Source organism: Carassius gibelio, chromosome A9 (assembly GCF_023724105.1).
Source record: "Carassius gibelio isolate Cgi1373 ecotype wild population from Czech Republic chromosome A9, carGib1.2-hapl.c, whole genome shotgun sequence".
Taxonomy (NCBI): domain Eukaryota; kingdom Metazoa; phylum Chordata; class Actinopteri; order Cypriniformes; family Cyprinidae; genus Carassius; species Carassius gibelio.
Window position 1 is genome coordinate 27,229,966 of NC_068379.1, and position 21,256 is coordinate 27,251,221.

Genomic DNA, 21,256 nt, shown 5'->3' on the forward strand with positions numbered 1-21,256 from the left:
AAAGTCTATATTGTGCATCTCGTCTTGTCCATTCTAATCTTTTATGCCCCTTATTGTAACAGCTGAGAGTCTTCAAACTAGCTAAGTCCTGGCCGACTCTGAACATGCTAATCAAGATCATTGGCAACTCACTAGGTGCCTTGAGCAACCTGACGCTTGTGCTGGCCATCATCGTCTTCATCTTCGCTGTGGTTGGCATGCAACTGTTCGGGAAGAACTACCGTGACTGTGTGTGTAAGATTTCTGAGGACTGCACGCTTCCTCGCTGGCACATGTACGATTTCTTCCACTCGTTCCTCATTGTCTTCAGGGTTTTGTGTGGAGAGTGGATCGAGACCATGTGGGACTGCATGGAAGTGTCGGGACAGCCCTTGTGCTTAATTGTGTTCATGATGGTCATGGTCATTGGAAATCTGGTGGTATGTATAGTTACTTCTAATAAATGAACACACACAAAAAAAAAAATCTGATTTGTGTCAACCTGTTGTTGGTTTCTTCCAAATTTTGCAGGTTCTGAACCTGTTCCTCGCTCTGCTGCTCAGCTCATTCAGTGCTGACAACCTTGCAGCCCCCGAAGACGAGGTCGAAAAGAACAACCTGCAGATAGCAGTTGGCCGAATCAAGAAAGGTTTTGCTTTATTTAAGGCCTGCCTTCAGAATTTCTTCCGGAGCGGCTGTTTAAGGAGGAAGCCAAAAAAGAAAACCATAGATGGGAACACTATCGGGAGAAACTGCAAGGGAATAAATGACAACTCCAACCACACCACACTAGAGCTGGTTAAAGGCACTGGAGGTACAGACATGGATAGTGACACTGAGAATTATATCAGCAATCCAAGCTTGGTCGTCAGTGTCCCGATCGCTGATGAAGAGTCTGATTTTCAGTGCCTCAACACTGAGGATTTCAGTAGCTTTTCTTTAGACCTAGAGGACAAAGAGGTAAGCTTGCTGCTTTAAAAAAAATTTTTTATTAAAGACCAGGAAAATGGGAAGACATAAAGCCCCCTTTACATAGACATTTTAACCTGTGCTTCATTAGGGACATTTTAGTATTTTCAATCTTTTTTAATAAAAAAATAATAATTTGACACACAAGGGTTAAGCCCGATTACATAGAGATATTTGGTCTAATGCATCTTTAATGGGATTTCATAACTGTTACATGATCAAAAAGCGGAATATATGGAAAATAATATTGTGGGGCGTAAGATTTTCTTGTGTTTATTTGATCAAAAATACAGTAAAAATTTGCCTATTTTCCTATTTAATTATTTATTATAAAATGCAATTTACTCCTGTGAAGCAAAGCTGAATTTTCATCATCATTACTCCAGTCTTCATAGTCACATGATCTTTTAGAAATCACTCTAATATGCTGATCTGTTGCTCAAGAAACTGTTTTTGTTATTATTATTATTATTATTATTATTATCAATGTTGAAAACATTTGTGCTGCTATTTTCGTAGAAACTATAATACATTGTTTCAAGATATTTTGATGATGTTGTCCCTTCAAGAGTACAGTCCTTTGCTGTAGTTATTGTCAAATACATTGTGCCAGAAATGAAAGCTTTTCCGTTGTGTCACTGAATTTGTCATTGGCATGATTTTTTTCCAGTCGGTTTAATTGCAGTAAGTGCATTGTGGATTACATCAACATGCAGCTTGACCCATAATGGAAGAGAGGTCAGGGAATATCAGACTTCAGATCGCATTATGTGCCATTTAAGTACCGAGTGTGAATGTTAGCCTCATGATAACATGCTCATTTACTTTTTGCTGAGAAACCAGGATGTGGTGGGCTGTGGTTTTGGCTATATACCGATTGTTTTATTATGGCAATCTCTTTGAAGTTGTCCTAAAATGTCTACCGCTTCAGTTTTTTGTGAAGTGTGAGATGTTTGCAATTGAAACTATGTTAGAAATACCCAGTGAGCTGACTACCTAGGCAGCATTTTAAGGAAGGACAGGCACAAATGGTTGTATAACACTGCCTAACACAGGAAGCTGAATTACCCTTTCAATTTATCATGTGCTATAATTCAGCACATTGAAATAATAGTTCACCCCCCCCCCCCCAAAAAAAAAAACAAAAAAACATCTGGAAATGTGCTCATCCTCAGGTCATCCAATATGTTGATGAGTTTGTTTCTTCATCAGAGCAGATTTGGAGAAATGTAGCTTGACATCACTTGCTCACAGTGGATCTTCTGCAGTGAATGGGTACCGTCAGAATGAGAGTCCAAACAGCTGATAAAAACAACACAATAACCAACAAGTAACCCACACCACTCCACTCCATCAGTTAATGTATTATAAGTGTATTGCTTATATTATGTATATGATATTGTTTTCTCCATTGGAAAAGTTGGCTCACCTGAATCAGGAGAGAAATATGCACAAATTAAGCACTCTCTACAAGCCAACGCAGTCTAAAACAGTATAAAAAGCACTGGTGAGCAAGTGATTTAATACTATATTTCTCCAAATCTGTTCAAACTAAGAAACAAGCTCATCTACATCTTGGATAGTCTGAGGTTGAGCTAATTTGGGTGAAATAATTAATTTGAATAAATAAAAATCCAAATGACTGATTTGGCCTCTTCACAAAATGTTTACATTCACATACTTGCAGAGTGCAGTCAAAAGACAGCATTAAATGTATCCTTTATGAAAAAGGCATTCCCATAATGCAACAGGCTCAATGAGCTGGTAGATAAACCTCTTGAAAGATTTATTATAAATTAATAAACCTAATAAAAAATAATAACCAAATGAAACATTAAAAGTTCTTAAAATATCTAAATAAATAAAAACACAATTTAATCCAATATTTGTGTGCTATGTTACAGTTAGCATAATTGGTTCTTCTGAGCACTTTGCATGTGGAACATTCATTTTTTATCAAGAGTTTTCTAGATCAGTAGCTTATGTGGTGGCATAACACATTTTAGTTAGCATGATAATGTAGGCAGCAGACAGCAAGGCAACTCACTATGTTTTGGACCAGAGCCATGATCTCTGATTGATTGCCTGCTAGACCTCAGCAGATAATTCTGTATTATTGCTCCCATTGATTTATCTGTTATTCTTGCACTCTGAACAATATTTTTACCTCCAGACAAGACAGTGAGTGTTTTTTCCTTTTCGCCTGTCTCACTCCTTTAACTTAATCTGTCTTTGCAGCACTTCTGAGAAGCTCTCGAGGTTTACAATGAGTGGAGACCTGTAAGAAATTTTAAATATGCATCCAAAGTAACCGTAAAGTCAGCTTTTATCATTCATGAAAAATCTAATTTTACCTACTGGATCGTTTCAGCATTTCAAATCCTGCCATACTACTAATATCATTATTATTCATCTTCAGTCATAGATAATTGTGATAGCGTCTTATTTCGATTACCACAATTTCAGTAGGTGTTAGGCCTCTCTGCAAATACATACACAGCTCTATGAAACTGATAATCAATAATTGTTTCTCACTCAGCATAATGTAAATTGGACAAGCGTAGAAGTGTTTGAAATCAGTGGATTGACTGAAAATTTAGTCTGAAGTACAGTTAACATCTCTGTTACGTATGGTAACCCTCGTTCCCTGAATGAGGGAACGGAGATGTCCCGTCAGTGACCCCAACGAATTGGGACATCACTTCGATAGACCAATCTACTTCGAGTGTAAACTAAACAAGCCAATGCACATTGGCATGCAATTATTGCATCCAGCTGCCGCTGATCACAGTGTGAGTATAATAAGGACACTGTGGGAGCCCCATACTTCACAAAGGTGTTTTTGGAAGCAAATACACCTATAGCATCCATTAAGGTGTATATTGAGAAATTGCCAGTGATTGTAACCCTCTTGGGAAGGCAGAAGTCTGCTGGGGAAACATGGGCTCTTAGGCTATATCATGGACTATACACATATGAGTACCGCCTAGGTCTCAATATGGAACCCAGCCTTCCACAGTTCTCATGGATTCAAAGTGAAGGCCTGGTGCTGGAAGTTTCACCACATCCATCTGCCAAGGATGATGGAGGATCTCAACAGGGTCTACAGTATGGACACTGTGGATCAGTTTTAGCAAGCCGACACTAACCGGGGCCTCTCAGTGCCACTACCCATTTGAGGTGAGAACACCGGAGGATGCCAGCTCTAAATGAAGGCTATAAAATCTAGCAAATGTTGCGGGTCGCCCAGGCCGCAGCCCTACAAATATCTGTCAGTGAGGAGCCAGCACCCAGAATGATGCAACACTTGTAGTTGAGTGAGCTCGCAACCTGAATGGGCAGGGCACACCCTGTGCCTGATAAGCAAGCACGATTGCATCCACAATCCAGTGGGCCATCATTTGCTGTCCAGAGGAGCATTAGTTAGGGGAACTAGGTCAGAGTGGGCCAATATGATGCCACTAGTTAGACTTGCTCCTCGTCCTCCTGAACTTTGCACAGTGTCTGTGCGAGAAAGCTCACTGGGGGAAGTGCATATTTGTGTAGGCCCTGTCTCCAGCTGTGTTCCAGTGCATACTTGCTGAGTGTTCACTCGGTTAGGGAGTGGAACAACTGGCAGTGGGAGGTCTCTGGAGAAGCAAACAGGTCTACCTGAGCGGCTGCGAACCATTTCCAAATCAGCTGGACCGTCTGGAAATGGAGTTGCCATAATCCCGGGGGCATTGCTTGAGACAGCTTGTCGGCTGTATGGTTGAGCAAGCCCAGAATGTGAACAGCATGAAGTGACCTCAGAACCTTCCAACTCCAAAGGAGGAGGTGCTGGGTGAGGTGCAACATGCGATGGGAGCACAGACCACCTTTTCAGTTAATGTACACAACGATCGCTGTGTTGTCCATTCAGACCAGCACATGCTTGCCTTCTAAAAACAACATTGAACTCTGACTGCGGAACTCTAGGCAATTGATGTGCCAATGCTGCTGCGGGCCCGTCCACAACAGCCGGTGGTGGAGGCATCTGTGTAAACCAGATCTGTTCTAAGGCACCCCTGCCCGGAGGAATGCAAGATCTGAACGACAGGACCCGGTGAGTGCCGCGCTTCCACGCCCACCTCGGGATTCGGCCATAAAGCCATTGCTGGAACGGTCTCATATGTAACAAGCTGAACTGTGTAAGTACCGCTATGGCTGTCATATGCCACATGAGCCTCTGAAAAAGTTTAAAGTGGGACCGCTGTCCTGCTCTTGAAGGTATTCGAGGAGGCTAGCACTAACCACGCACGTTCCTGTCTGTTTGACTGAATCCAACTCCTATTATGAGAAAAGAGATCCTGTTCATTGAGGAGAGTTTGCTCTTTTCCCAGTTGACCTAAAGGCCTAACAGACTGAGGTGCTGGAGCACCAGGTTCCTGTGCTCGCACAACTGATCCTGAGACTGTGCTAGTATAAGCAAACCATCTAGATAGTTGAGGATGCGAACACTATGCTCTCTGAGGGGAACAAGAGCCGCCTCCGCAACTTTCGTGAAAATGCGGGGAGACAGGGACAGCCTGAAAGGCAGGACCTTGTACTGATATGTCCATCCTTCGAATGCAAACCGCAAAAATTGTCTGTGGCAGAGAAGGATCAACACATGAAAGTACGTGTCTTTCAGGTCGATTTCTGCAAACCAATCTCAGGGATGGACGCATTCAAAGATATGTTTCTGCGCCAACATCTTGAATGGTATCCGACGAAGTGTCCGGTTCAAAACTCACAGATCCAAGATTAGCCATAGCCCACCGCCATTCTGGTGTACAATGAAGTAAGGGCTGTAAAACCCGACTTCATAGCGGCGCTAGGGACCGGCTATATCACGTCCTTCGGCAGTAGGGCTGTGCTCTCTGTCAACAGAACAAGGGCATCGTCTGCTTTCACTGCAGTGAAGCGGATACCGCTAAATTTGGAGGGACACCAGGTGAACTGAATCACATAGCTGAGGCTGATGGTCCGCAGAAGTAAACGAGACCGGCTGGGTAGCATTGACCAGGTGCCCAGAAACCGTACAAGAGGGACCACAGCCAAACCCACAGTGGAGCAGCAAAGTGGAACACAGGTACCCAACTTGGGCAGCTTATGAGTGGGCCGGAAAAGGGTGTGAGTATGGGTTGCAAGGCTGACCTGGTTCCACAGGTTGGCAAAGGGTGCGTAAGTAGGGCCTTTGTTGACGCTCTCAAACTGCCCGATGCTGCCATCTTACAGAGGAGGCTAAGTGAAGTCCGGTGTTTGGCCTTCCGCAACTCTCCATGCCCTCCTGGGACCCAGAGATAAAGGAAACTGCTCTTTTGTCGAAAATTTGGGTACAGCTGCCTGCGAGGCCAACGGCAAGGAAAAAATTATACAAAAGATTATCCACTCAGCCCACCCCCGGGAGAAGAAGTGTTGTGTTCACGATCCCCTGAAGAGCAGATCCCTCCATCTCTGGGTCGCCTGTCTCAAGGCCACTTGCTCTGCCGCTTGCCACCAGGTTTGGCAGGGGCCTGGACAGGCGGGGTTTCCTCGGGGCAAAGCTCTCAACTGTATGGGTGAAGAGACTGGTCTGGAACACAGGGGCATTAAGGAACCGAACATTGGCAGTGTCCCTCATGTCTGCCAGACACAGCCAGAGATGGCACTCCTGGACCAATCATCCAGCCTTGAGGGCTCAGGATGTGGTGGAGGGTTTCCACTTGAGCCCTACCCTCTCGGCGGCCCGGGAAAGCACAGTAGTATTGAGCTAGCAATGCCAAAGTCATGGGTTCTATTCCCACAGAATACATGAGCTGATAAATTGCATACTTTCAGTGCGTTGTAAATAGCTTTGGAGAAAAATGTCTGGCATATGCATAACACTAATTAGCCCCCCAAAAATCACCATTATTTTGGAATTCCATGCATTTTACTAATAGATACTAGATCCAAACCAATGGCATTATTGCATTGATTATTGAAATGTCATTATAGACAGAAAAGGTCTTGGGCCAACAAAGACTGGAGCCATCCAGAAATCTTGGTTGCGTATTAATTTCATCATAGCATGCTTGCGTCATTCCACAAGCTGCATTTTCTGAAAAACGAGCTGATGTTTTTTGCTTAGCAAACTTCACTATGTACCTACTCTCAGAAATCGTGGACCAAAAGGGAACTTTAGTGTCGGCGATTGAAGGTGCAATGGCTCGAGCATATGCATTAATAAGAGACTAAATTTACTGTATAAACATATGAAAAATTCAGCACAAGCTTACTATGAGCTGCTATGAATTGATTGTTTTTACTTCTGTAAAAGTTATTGTGATCTTTGTACAGTAAATTGCACAATTATGTTTAAATATATATTTAATCCTATGATCCATCTCTGAGCTTATTGATGTAGTTAATGGTGTATAATTGTTTGGAAATGCATATGAACTACTGTATACTTATATACTAGATGAAGGAAGTATTTTAAACATCTGAGATATCACACCAAACAAGCCTTTGCACAATGACTCAGCTGAAACGACTGACTTCAGAAACCATGTGCACGTGTATCATCTCATCGGCGATGTGGAGGTGTTGCCATGGTAACACGTTAATATTGTGTCTGTGTTGCTCTTGCAGAAGCTGTCTAACGTGGCTCCCAGCTCTTCAGAGGGCAGCACGGTGGACCTCAGACACTTCGGTAAAGATGGAGAAGAAGCTTTGGACTTTGAACTTGAAGAATCTACAGATCCAGATGCCTGTTTCACACCAGGTGATGCTGCCAATAGTTTGTTCACTAGAATAAGACCATAAAACGTTTTGTTTGTTTGGACTCTTGCTAAAAAGTTCAGTAGTATCAGTGGGAAATACCATGGTATTTACAATGGGCCATTTGACACAGTCACACTTAAAAAAAATCTCTAGGAAAATGCATGTGTTGTTTTGTTTGTCAGTGTTTTGCTCAGCAAAGTTTGAGTAGAGTTTAACCTGAACATGAAAAATAAAATAAATGGAAACTTTGAAATATAAGATGTAGATAAGAACAAATGTAGCTTTCCATCACTTTGCTCACCAGTGGATCATCGTCATGAGAGTCTAAACAGCTGATAAAAACATCACAATAATCCACAAGTAATCCACAGCACTCCAGTCCATCAGTTAATGTCTTGTGAAGCCAAAAGCTGCATGCTTGTAAAAAAAAAATCCATAATTAGAATGTTTTAACTTTACATCATTGCTTTTACACTATTTACCATTACACCATCCATAATCCAAAATAATGCTTTCTTTATTTTAAAAAGTAACATTTTCTGTTGTCAAAATCCACCAACTTATTTGTTCAGAAATATTTTGTACCACTTATTTTTTTCACTTGTAAACAATGCTTGATCTTTGCATATTTCTCTCCTGACCAGACAACTTTTTCTTATTGGAGAACGCAATATTATGGATAGAGGACTCTTTAGCGGTTTGCACAAAACAGAACAAAAAACAAAACAGCACAGCATATGTTTCTTACATACATATTTTTTTGCTTCATAAGACATCAACTGATGGACTGGAGTGGTGTGGATTACTTGTGGATTATTGAGATGTTTTTATCAGCTGTTTGGACTCTCATTCTGACGGCACCCATTCACTGCAGAGGATCCACTGGGGTGAGCAAGTGATTGAATCTGTTCTGATTTTTCATTTTGTTTTTCAGGGTGTGTCCAAAAGTTCCCGTGCTGCCAGGTGGATGTTGAAAAGGGCATGTGGAAAAAATGGTGGCTGCTGAGACAGACCTGCTATAACATAGTGGAGCACAGCTGGTTTGAGAGCTTCATCATCTTCATGATTCTGCTTAGCAGCGGTGCTCTGGTGAGGGAAATGCATGTGTGCTTTTGTTTGTGTATGTGACACTCAACAAGGTAACTCCTTGCCTCACTTTCAATACAGTTTGACGTCAACGTGTTGATAAGCTGGTGACACAATATTCAGAACAATACATGGCAAATACAAATATTATTGATGTTTATTACCTGTTTTAAATGTTATTGCCATTTATAATCAATATTTTTCATCGGATGGATTGGTTGCAGTCCATATTGGTTTGATTCTAATCATTTATATCTTTAAATCTAAAATGTTTTTCAGGCATTTGAGGACATTTACCTTGAAACAAGGAAAACCGTAAAGACCATGCTGGAATTTGCTGACAAAGTTTTCACCTACATCTTCATTCTTGAGATGCTGCTAAAATGGGTGGCATATGGTTTTGCCAAATACTTCACCAATCTCTGGTGCTGGTTGGATTTTGTTATTGTTGATGTAGGTTCAGCTTTTGATTAATTATAATGTCAAACTATATGTTGCACATACACCCTGCAGAATCTGCAAAATGTTAGTCATTTTTACAAAAATAGGAGGAATCATACAACTTTTTTCATGTTGTCCTGAATAAGGTATTTAACATACAATTAGTCAACAAGACAAAATAACAGCTGAATTCATAAAAAGTTAAAATTTGCTTGATTTCTTTCTAAACAATCCACAACTGTGTGTATCAAAGAAACATGATGCATTAAGAGTCAAGGTGCTTAAAAAAATTCCCTCTCATGTTTTAATTTTTTTTTAATTATTAACATTTTGTGGATTCTGCAAGGTGTATGTACATTTATGATCACAACTGTGTAACCAAAAAATTTACATTTGCCATCATTTATTTATACTCATGTAATTTCAGATCTGTAAGACTGATAGGACGCTAAACGTCATAATAGTAATTATGGCTGTTGAGATACTATCATAGTTTAATTTATTTTATGTTTTTGTTTAATTTTAATTAAAGTTGTATTAATAAATACAATATTTGTATTATTTAATTTCGTATGAGTTATTTTAGTACATCAAGTTAAATAAAATGGGAACTTTTGCCTTGACAACTATCCTTTAGTGAACTGGGAGCTAAAACAACACAGACGGCAGGTGAACATCAACTCATAAAAGCACCATAACCAAGAAAGCATCAGTGAACTGAGAATGATAGACTGGAAATGATCGCTTTTGTGGGTGTTATGCATGTGGGCACTTTAGACTGTGCGAGTTTCTACTGTTTGAAAACAGTTGAGTGATTAAACTGGACATTTGTACATTTGAAAAGCCATTATCCCATGAGAACCTGCAGATAAATCAAGATTGGGGCTGGAAGGAAGGGTTGTGAGTGTGCTTTTCTCCTAATTAACTCTGTTTATGTGTGTAGGTCTCTCTGATCAGCCTGGTAGCCAACGCCATGAACTATTCAGATCTGAGCGCCATCAAAAGTCTCCGAACACTGAGAGCCTTCCGACCGCTCCGAGCTCTCTCACGCTTTGAGGGAATGAGGGTAAAATCTCTTAATGTCAACTTCTTATTTATTTCCATGTATAAATAGTTATTTTTTAAATTTAATTTAATTTACTTTTATGAATATATATATATATATATATATATATATATATATATATATATATATATATATATATATATATATATATATATATATATATATATATATATGTATATATATATATATATATATATATATATATATATATATATATATATATATATATATACAAACATTATATATACTTACATAATGCTGACTGACCTGAATTCATTCAAAATGTACCATTTAGTTGTCTTTGGTATTCTTTTGGGCTTTTCACACTTGAAATTGTCAGTCCAGTGTCATCGTGGGTTAATCTGGGGTTATTTTAGATAAACATTTAACCCTGGTTGGTCAGGTTTTGAGATTTCACACTGTGCCATTCTAAACTCTGTGTTAACGTTGTGCTTTTTTTTTGGGTGGGTATCGAGACTTGATTTTATTTTGATTCAGAAGCTTCCGATTCAATTTAGTTTCGATTTTGACTTTTTGACTGAGTAAATGACAGAAGCCCCTTTCACACTGCACGTTGGTTCCAGAAAAATTGCCGGAACATTGCCAGGTCACCTTCTGTGTGAATGCAGACACGTCCCGGGATTGATTCCGGAATTGATCCCAGGTTGGGGACCTAGTAACATTACCGTGTTCAGTCCCGGAACGAGCGCTCTGTGAACAAAAGCCAGAACTAATGGCCTAAAAGGTGTGTCGTAGTGATGACGCATGTTATCGTGCAACTGTTTTACCGGGTGTTTTGAAGGAAGATCAACATTTGCAATGGAAAATAATATGTGCAAACTGTAATATAGCAGAGATCAGTTAGTTCCTCACTATCCACGCTGAATCTGAGATCATTCACCAGCTTCAGTGAAAATTAACTTGTGTTTTCCACTCATGCATTAACATCCTGATGTCACATGTCGTTACGGGATCTTTACGGGTTGTGTGTGAACGCACGCACATATTCCGAGTAATCACTGGCAGTGTGAAAGGACAAAATCTAGCAACACGGGAACAATAGCCGGGACACATTATCCGTGTATTTTCCCTAATCGCAGTGTAAAAGTGGCTAGAATTTCAGTTTTAGGTCAACTATCCCTTTAAAAACTATCAAATTGAAAAATGTGAATGTTGAATGTTTACCCTGCATGTCACTGACGCCAGAAAACCATAAACAAATTCTCAACTCGCAAAAAAAAAACAACTCTCAGGTATACATCACTTCAATACATATTTAAGATCAGAGTGGTTCAGCTAACAGGAACGTTTGGGAAATGCTGCTTTAGTGTAATGTGCACATAATCATATGTGCCATAAACAGGTATTAGGAATAAGGCCCATAAACAGGCATTAGGAAAGCAAATGGGATTCAAATTGATTTCATGTTGACTTTAAGAGTGTAGAGAGAAATGTGTGCCAGTTGTACAGTAGATCATGACTGTGGATTTTTCCTCTGTCTCGTCCTCTCACTGTCCCAGCTAAACATGCATCACAGCATGAGTCCCTAATAAACCTGATCAGTTAAAGTTACTGATTTTAGTGCAGATAAAAAGGTGGATTTGTTACTGAGCTATGCTTGCTGTTACACAAAATCCCACTTGATGTATTATTTTCACTAAAATGTGCATAGAAAATGGGTAAAATTAATTTAAATTACTTCATACTCAAAATCTATGAACAAAACTACAGTAGGTAAAGTAAAATATGCAAGACTATACATGGTTTGTGTTGAACAGTGTGTTGTTGTTTTTTTGGTGAATTAATGGCTGACGAGAACTTCAAAGCATTGAAATTCAACTATGACTTATACTGTGTCCGGTCATAATTGTGGTGTTTTACTGAACAATTTCAGGCTGTGAATTGCAAGCGATGGTGGGAAGCTTTGACGTGCAGCTTTATGTAATAAGCTCAGGGGTTCGATGGTGCTGTTATTGACTAAATGCTTGCGTACGTTCTCCACACAAATGTGATGTTGTGATGACTTCCCCTCACATGGCAATCACTGATCACTCCTCTATTTGTATCGACAGTGTCTAGAAATGCACCGTGCATCTGTGTGTGTCATTGCTGCTGAGGACCTTTAACTTTTTTATGCGTCTTCATTTCTTTTTGTGTTTGTTCATTTACAGTAAACAGTAATACTGCGGCTTCACCATACTTCCTAAAAGGTCATGCTTTTTCATACCAAGGTTGTCATGGTTGTGCGTCATTCAGAATTGAATTGAGAAGCATTTGAGTTGCATTTGAGTTCCTGAATTTGAATTGAGGTGTATGTTAAATATGTATTTATATATAAATCTATGTAACTTATTTAAAATTAAAAAAATTCACACACATATATACATATATATATATATACCTTGTAATATTTCTTTAAATTGCACCCTCGTCTTGCTGTCATTCCAGTTCAAACTGTAAATAAAAAAACTCTGGTGCCAATTCAATTCAAATTCAGCTGATTCTTCAATTCTAAACTTGGCACAATCATCTAAACTGCAAAAAAGACAAAACTAGTGAGGGCACAGATCGACGTGCACTGATAACTTTCCCTCTCCTTCTCCTCTTGTTCATTATTGTCATTGCCGGTAATGATGTGTCCTCCTGCTAAACATTATGCACTGGACAGTTTCTCATTACACTCATGTGTTTTCATTCCTTTACCAAAACTGAGTCAACAGAATTAAACCCGGATGCACTTTGCTTTACAGGTGTATCAGGCCTATTATAGAGCTGGTAGAAATAGCTAAAAACTTAGATGATGATATGTGATCCCAATATTGATTTAACTGCATGCTGCTTTTATTTCATTCAGATTAATAATCGTTTCAACCAAGCAATCATTTAGAAGATTTAAAATGTTAAATGTAAAATACGAAACAAATTTACTTTCAAATATTCAAGGCATGTTTTCTATATTGTTTGTCACTAGATAAACATGAGAAAAATTAACAAAATAACTAATATAACAAGCAATTTGTACCTGTCTATGTTTTTACTTCTGTACATTTTTAAGTTGTGGCAAACGAATCATTGAATGAGCTGTAAAACAAAGTGTTTCCATGATGATTGAACTATATTCGTAACACTTTGTAAGTCTGTGATGTTTCTGTGGATGCAGGTGGTTGTGAATGCTCTTCTGGGTGCCATCCCCTCCATCATGAATGTCCTGCTGGTCTGCCTCATCTTCTGGCTCATTTTTAGCATTGTGGGTGTCAACTTCTTCGCCGGAAAGTTTTCTGAATGTGTAAACATCACCTCAGACAAGCGCATGCCTATCACAGATATCAGTAACAGAACAGAATGTGAACTAAGGCCCGAAGAACTCCGCTGGAGAAATGTGAAAATCAACTTTGACAATGTAGGAAATGGATACCTGGCCCTGCTACAAGTGGTAAGATTGCCCTACACATTTGGTTATTATAGTTTTGTTTTCTGTTTTTATCTTGTAGAACATAGAAAATTAATAATCTATCTATCATCGTTTGTCTAATTTTTCAATTCCTATTATTACCGCTTCTAGAAGTTATTATGATTTATATTATTATTAACAATATGATTTTTAAAATGAAAGACATTACATCAAAGCACAGTGTTTACTATTGTGCTCTTGCATTATCCACACACTATTTTCCTTTTTAACAGTATAAAACTGCTTTGACACAATCTGTATTGTATAGAGCGCTATATAAACAAAGGTGACTTGACTTGATGGAAATAATTTCACAGTGTAATAATACTAACATTCCTAAAAAAAATGTAAGTATAATATTCATAATTTTTCTTCCTATTGTCAAGGCCACTTTTAAAGGGTGGATGCCCATTATGTATGCAGCAGTAGACTCTCGCAAAGTAAGTCTTTTTTGATTGTCATTTCATTATTGCTTAAATAAAAAAATATGATGTATCATTCTTATAATGGAAGCGTACCAGTGCAAGTTGCCCTTCATCTCCATTTCTGCAGGTAGAAGAGCAGCCAGAGTATGAGGTGAATCTGTATATGTACCTCTATTTTGTCGTCTTCATCATCCTTGGAGCTTTTTTCACATTAAATCTCTTCATTGGGGTCATCATTGACAACTTCAATCAGCAGAAAAAGAAGATAAGTATCTATATACTTTAAGCCTGACATCAAAGGCATCTTGATTTCTAATTTGGAACGGCTTAGGATGTTTTTTTTTTTATTATTCTATTGCTAGTTTCCTGCAAAAAAAAAAACTAACACAAAAACACTTTGAAACAATCTAGTCAATTTTACAAATTATTACAAAGAAATAGTAACTAACTCGTTGAAATAAACATGAAATCTTGAATTAGAAAGACTGAAATAGTGTTTTCTTGTAAAAACTTACTCCAGTAGTCTTTGTTTTATTTACAACATTAAAAAAATGATTTAAAGTGTGTTTAGTCAAAAGATGCTGTAGAAAAGATGCGTTTCCTTTACATGCATATTTTGGATGATAACATCGAGGCCCGCCTTGATTTTCATCCCAAAATGATCTTTCTGTATGCTGTCTTTACTTTGGGGGTCAGGATATTTTCATGACAGAAGAGCAGAAGAAATACTACAATGCTATGAAGAAGCTCGGCTCAAAGAAACCCCAAAAACCCATTCCAAGGCCAAAAGTAAGCTTTCCTTAAAAAAAGAAAAAAGCTTTGTTCTTATCATTATGCCAAGCCAGAACCTTTCTTTATTTCTCTGAAATGCAATATGGAGAAGAATGTCCAAGCTGCTCTTTTACCATACAACTAAAATGTGTATGGTGATTTTTCTATATGAATAGACTGCTCTTTTAATATCTTTTGTTGTATGGAATACAGAAGCTCAGATGCTGCTTTTTCTTGCTGCTGCTTAACATTCTATTCACAGAAGATATAAAACAAAAAGGGGGTTAAATAACTTTTGGGTCTCTTCTCTTTAACCCATTTTTTTATGTAAATGTCTTCTGACAAACCCAATGTCTCTTATCATTAATTCTTTCAGAACAAGATTCAAGGATTCATCTTTGACCTCGTAACCAAACAGGCATTTGACATTTTCATTATGGTCCTTATATGGCTCAACATGGTCACTATGATGGTGGAGACAGACGGTAATTCCCCAGATATTCTGTACTGGATCAATGTTGCCTTCATTGTGCTCTTTACCAGCGAATGTATGCTAAAGATGATCGCGCTACGGCAGTACTTCTTCACTGTCGGCTGGAACGTATTCGACTTCATCGTGGTCATCCTGTCTATAGTTGGTAAGATCTGAAATGACCCTTTACTAAACAATTGATTTATCAGTCCCTCCAGTTTTTCACAGCTGCATGATCAACTCAACATCAACAAAATATCCTATTTTTTTCCAAACCAGCAAACCTTTAACTGCTAAATAATAACAAAAAGTTCTAAAGTACTACTTAGTTATTGACATTTAGTGAGATAAAGAAGGATGAATGAATGCTTGATGTTGAAAATAATTATCTGTAATATCACAAAACACCCATGGTCACATGTTTGAATGGTCAAATTTATGTTATCTGTTATGTTTTGTGGAGAGCATAAGTCTAAGAGGACGTCCATGACATGAGGAGTCCCACAAGGGTCAATTCTTGCACCGCTCTTGTTTAGCCTGTATATGCTTCCACTAAGTCAAATAATGAGAAAGAACCAAATTGCCTATCCCAGCTATACATATGATACACAGATTTACCTAGCCTTATCTCCAAATGAATACAGCCCCATTGACTCCCTCTGCCAATGCATTGATGAAATTAATAATTGGATGTGCCAGAACTTTCTTCAGTTAAACAAGGAAAGAACTGAAGTCATTGCATTTGGAAACAAAGGTCAAGATTTCAAGGTGAAACAACTAAGAATCAAGTCAGGAATCTTGGTGTGATTCTGGAGACAAACCTTAGTTTCAGTAGTCATGTCAAAGCAGTAACTAAATCAGCATACTATCATTTAAAAAACATTGCAAGAATCAGAATTTTTGTATCCAGCCAAGACTTGGAGAAACTTGCCTTTATCACCAGCAGGGTGGTCTATTGTAATGGTCTCCTCACAGGACTTCCCAAAAAGACCATGTTACGAACTTTTAAGAAAATGTAAAATATACACTACAATTTTTCAGTTTCTAAGCTATTTTATTGAGGAAACACAGAACAGTTTTGACAGTACACTTCCCCACTACTGAATGGATTCTGTGTGAGCAAGAGTTGCGCTATGATGTACGTGTTAACGTCTGTAGATATGTGTGAGCAGCACATTCGATTAGAAAGGAAATACCTGTACAGAAAGCTGTTTAAACCTTGCATTTTCGAGAATCCAGGTGGTATAATCAAATGTCTTGTGGAGCATTTTGGGGCATGCATTTATTTTTTAACTGTTGTTATTTTAACTGTTTGCAAACGGAGTGTAAATGTGGACTTTTTCTTAATATTTCTTATCCTGTTGCATTATGGCAAAGCATTAAAGTCAACTAGTCTAGAAAACTAGAAAATTAGATAAAAATAATTTTCCTATTGTTTGGAAATCCTATTTTTAATTACAAAAATAACTTGAAAATATCTTGTTTAAAAGTGTGTCAGAAACTACCAACACAGAATCATCATCGCCATCTTGATCTTTAAAATCACTAAAAAATCACTATATCCTCCGGTTTTGATTTGTTTTCAACTGTTGTCGTTGCAGGCATGTTCCTGGCAGAAATCATTAAGAAGTACTTTGTCTCACCCACCTTGTTTCGTGTCATTCGCCTCGCCCGGATCGGCCGCGTGCTACGTCTTATCCGAGGCGCCAAGGGAATACGGACCCTTCTGTTTGCATTGATGATGTCACTTCCTGCCCTTTTCAACATTGGACTTCTTCTCTTCCTTGTCATGTTCATCTATGCCATCTTCGGCATGTCCAACTTTGCCTACGTCAAAAAATCGGCCGGCATTGACGACATGTTCAACTTTGAGACATTTGGCAACAGCATGTTGTGTTTGTTTCAGATCACCACATCGGGAGGCTGGGATGGCCTTCTGGCGCCCATGTTAAATAGCGAACCTCCCGATTGCAACCCCAATAAAACCTTCCCTGGAAGCAAGGTTATAGGCGACTGCGGGAACCCATCCATCGGGATTTCCTTCTTTGTCAGTTATATCATCATATGCTTCCTGGTCGTGGTGAACATGTACATCGCTGTCATCCTGGAGAACTTCAGCGTGGCCACCGAGGAAAGCGCCGAGCCTTTGAGTGAAGACGACTTTGATAGGTTTTACGAGGTTTGGGAGAAATTTGACCCGAACGCCACGCAGTTCATGGAGTACAACAAGTTATCGGACTTCGCCAATTCTCTGGATCCTCCTCTGCGAATACCCGAACCCAACCGACTGCAGCTGATCTCCATGGATCTGCCGATGGTGAGCGGTGAACGCATCCACTGTCTGGATATCTTGTTTGCTTTCACCAAACGAGTTCTTGGGGAAGGTGGCGAGATGGACGTCCTTCGCGGACAAATGGAAGAACGATTCATGGCCTCCAACCCATCAAAGTCCTCTTACGAGCCCATCACCACAACCTTGCGTAGGAAGCATGAGGATACCTCTGCTGCCATCATCCAGAGAGCCTTCAGGAAGCACTTGGTCCGACATAGTATGAAGAAGGTCCATAACACCAAGCAGCAAAACGGGAATGTCCCAAGTAAAGAGTCTGTTGACAATGACAAGTGCAATGATAGTGGCACTTCAGAAGATACTGACACAATGCCTGCCATATCTTCTCCTAGCCTGTCACAGAACACCACCAACAAATACGAGAAGGACAAACATGAGAAGGAAGTGGAAGACAAAGGTAATGGAGTTTAGAGTAGCATTACGAACAATTGTTTACAACTTTTATTTCAAGTTATTTGTCGGGGTCAGGTGACCTTGTCCGTTTGATGTGGATGTCTATGCCATACTGCCTGAGCATACTTGAACTTTGTGCCTATTCTGGAGCTGTGATTAACATGAGTTGGGCAGTGAAGCCTAACCTGTTTCACTCAGTGGCGAAAATGGCGATGGACCAAATGTCATTGTTTTGTGTAAGTGTTGAATCCGATGTGTTTTCTTTGTGTGTTGTTCAGCATATTTGTGAGTCAGAGATGCATCCAGTGTAATGCATTTAGAGATGAAGTGTGTGATTTTTGTGTCACTTGCGGCACCTGATCCTTAAAGGCAAAACAACTGCTAAAGCGATTTCTCTCTCAATTCAGCAAGGACACCAACAAATTGATGAAAAGTGCTCATAAAGGCTCAAGTTATAATGTTAAAAAAAATTATATTGCACATAAATTCTTTTGCACTTTTTATTAATCAAGGAATCCTGAAAAACAATGTATCATGGTTTCAGCAAAAATATTGAGTGGCACAACTGTTTTCAACATTAATAATAAATAATGCTAGTAAAAAACGGCTCCAAATCTGCATATTACAATGATTTCTGATTCATGTGACACTGAAGACTGACTGAGTAATGATGCTGAAAATTCAGTTTCACATTAAAGTAATAAATTACATTTTAAAATATATTACTATAGACTTTAGTTATTACAAATTTTGATAAAATAATTGAACTATTTAAGATACTATAAATATACTGTATCACAAGGCCCTATTTTCTAGAAAACAGTTGTACCGCCTGCTGTGAAAAACAGGAAATTGGTTGTGAGTGGTTCAGAGTTGGGAGCAAAAAGTATCTTTCTTCATCAATCACTAGTGAAGGATAAGGGACTGTGTGTTTTCTTGTGATGTTATTGTCGAGACGTCAGGAATTATTGCAGTTCCCACTAAAATTTAACAGGATTGTTTGGTGCTTCGATTGCTGCAGAAATGACACACTTCATTTTTAAATGTCATTTATACATCAACAGTGAGGTTGCTTTTTCCATGTTACTTGAGACAGAGCTGATATATTTTTTTCTTCCATTGACTGCTGCGCACCACTGTTGCATTCTGTTGTCATCAATATACGTGTAATTATAGTTGCATGACAGCTCCCCTGTAGTCACACAAGTTTTGCACTCAGTATTTCAGAATGGCTCAGTGCCTCTCAGGTCTCTCTTCAACATGCTAGAAAGCCATTTGCACACGTGCCTTCCCTACTCGAGAGCTTGCAGCAAACTCTTTCCTTAAAACCTCAAGACTTACGTCACATCTTGAACTGTGAACTGTGTCTAATTTCAGCCTTCCCTGTAGCTGCCTCACTGATATTGCACTTGAAAATTAAAAAATTTGCTGAAAATGCATTTACCCTCAAGCCATCTGAAATGTAGATGAGTTTGTTTTTTCATTGGTACGGATTTGGAGAAATCTAGCATGGCATCACTTCCTCACCAATGGATCATCTGCAATGAATGGGTGCCGTCCAGCTAAAATATGAGCCCTCTGTCTATAATATTGCTTTCCAGTAAAAAAAAAAAAATGTTGATCTCATCCATATCAGGAGAAAAATATGCACAAATTAAGGACCGTTTAAGTTCAGATAGTCCAAAATGGTTTCACTTCACCAGATGTTAACTGATGGACTAGAGTCGTGTGGATTATTGTGATGGTTTTATCAGCTGTTTGGACTCTCATTCTGATGGCACCCATTCACCGCAGAGGATTCATTGGTGATCAAGTGATGTGATGAAAAATTTTCAGCTAATTTTCATTTTTGGATGATCTATTAGTGTTGCATCTGTTCCCATCATCTTCACTTCTGCATCATAGCAGGATGCATCAGTAGTTGCAAATTCATTTTGTATATGAACACAGATTTGGTGAGGTAGCTGTTCTAGACTTCATCTTTTAGCATCCACGTCTTCTTTGCTTTTTTTTAAAGATTTCTCTCATAAATGGTTTTTCATGTGTGTATACAATATTTTGTAGGAATATGCAATCTGTTCTAGAATTTGTATAATGCAGAAATGATGGATTATAATCTATATAGGGAATGTGGAAGGTTTAAGTAAAAAGCTAAAATACAAAATTATGCTGAAGTTATATGGGAAATATAATCACTTTGATTATGTGGAGGCTAAAATGTTATTGTGAAATTTGGCCATTTTTATTTGTATTATGCTTTTTTATATATATAAAAAAATAACATTGAGGAATATAAATGCACCACTTTCGTTTACTGCATATTTCACTTATGAAGATTGTAGTTCTATATATTTCTGTTATTAATGTTAGCCAACAGGTTGTTTGACTTGCGTCTTTACGATGATTGAAGACTGATGGGATAGTGTGTATTTGTTTACATTTTTATAATTATGAATGTTATCATTACATTTCGTTTCATGTCAGAGACTCATATGTTTCACATAAACACAGTCGTAAATCGAACTGCTCTATGTGAACGTGACATGTATTAAGAAAATGAATTCTATGTATATTATGAATTTAAATGAGATGAATATCAAAATAGCATAAAACATAAATCATTAGCTTTATATGCATCATGCTTGTAGACTGTGAGTTAAACTGCATGCAGTACATTGCTATGAGTCGGTTCTTTAAGCTAAGAGAATAAACTCATCACATACCTTACACCTGCTGGAACTCTTTGTGTATTCACTATTTATTGATTTTATTTGTTTAGTTTCATGAAATTTGGTTCAAGTTATCAAGCACCATGTGATTGTTTGAATTCACTCTTTATTTGGCCACTTTTACCATCCTTGACTTGAGTATGGGAGTCTTGAATGTGAAGTGTATAATTTTTGGTTATAAAGTCTTAATAATTAAGATTTTATTAATTTTTTAACTTGAAGGATTGTTTGACACTGAAGACTGGAATAATGGCTGCTAAAAATTCAGCTTTGCATCACAGAAATAAATTTCATTTTAAAACATGTTACAATAGAAAACAGGTATTTTAAATTGTTATATTTCCAATTATTTAGATATATTATACTTTTGTTCAGAG

At 38.4% G+C, this 21,256-nt stretch overlaps 1 protein-coding gene across 1 annotated transcript in view; it reads left to right on the forward strand.

Annotated features, from left to right (window-relative positions):
• scn1laa (sodium channel, voltage-gated, type I-like, alpha) overlaps positions 1-20,877 on the forward strand; it is a 48,298-nt gene extending 27,421 nt beyond the window's left edge. Inside the window, exons 16-27 of the mRNA XM_052607136.1 lie at positions 63-419; positions 511-939; positions 7,564-7,696; positions 8,630-8,784; positions 9,061-9,234; positions 10,166-10,288; positions 13,449-13,721; positions 14,126-14,179; positions 14,292-14,429; positions 14,849-14,953; positions 15,312-15,573; positions 17,009-20,877. Of these exons, the coding sequence (XP_052463096.1) occupies positions 63-419; positions 511-939; positions 7,564-7,696; positions 8,630-8,784; positions 9,061-9,234; positions 10,166-10,288; positions 13,449-13,721; positions 14,126-14,179; positions 14,292-14,429; positions 14,849-14,953; positions 15,312-15,573; positions 17,009-18,168 (3,363 nt within the window). The 3' untranslated portion in view covers positions 18,169-20,877. The remainder of the gene's footprint in view (positions 1-62; positions 420-510; positions 940-7,563; positions 7,697-8,629; positions 8,785-9,060; positions 9,235-10,165; positions 10,289-13,448; positions 13,722-14,125; positions 14,180-14,291; positions 14,430-14,848; positions 14,954-15,311; positions 15,574-17,008) is intronic.
• Positions 20,878-21,256: the final 379 nt, after the last annotated feature.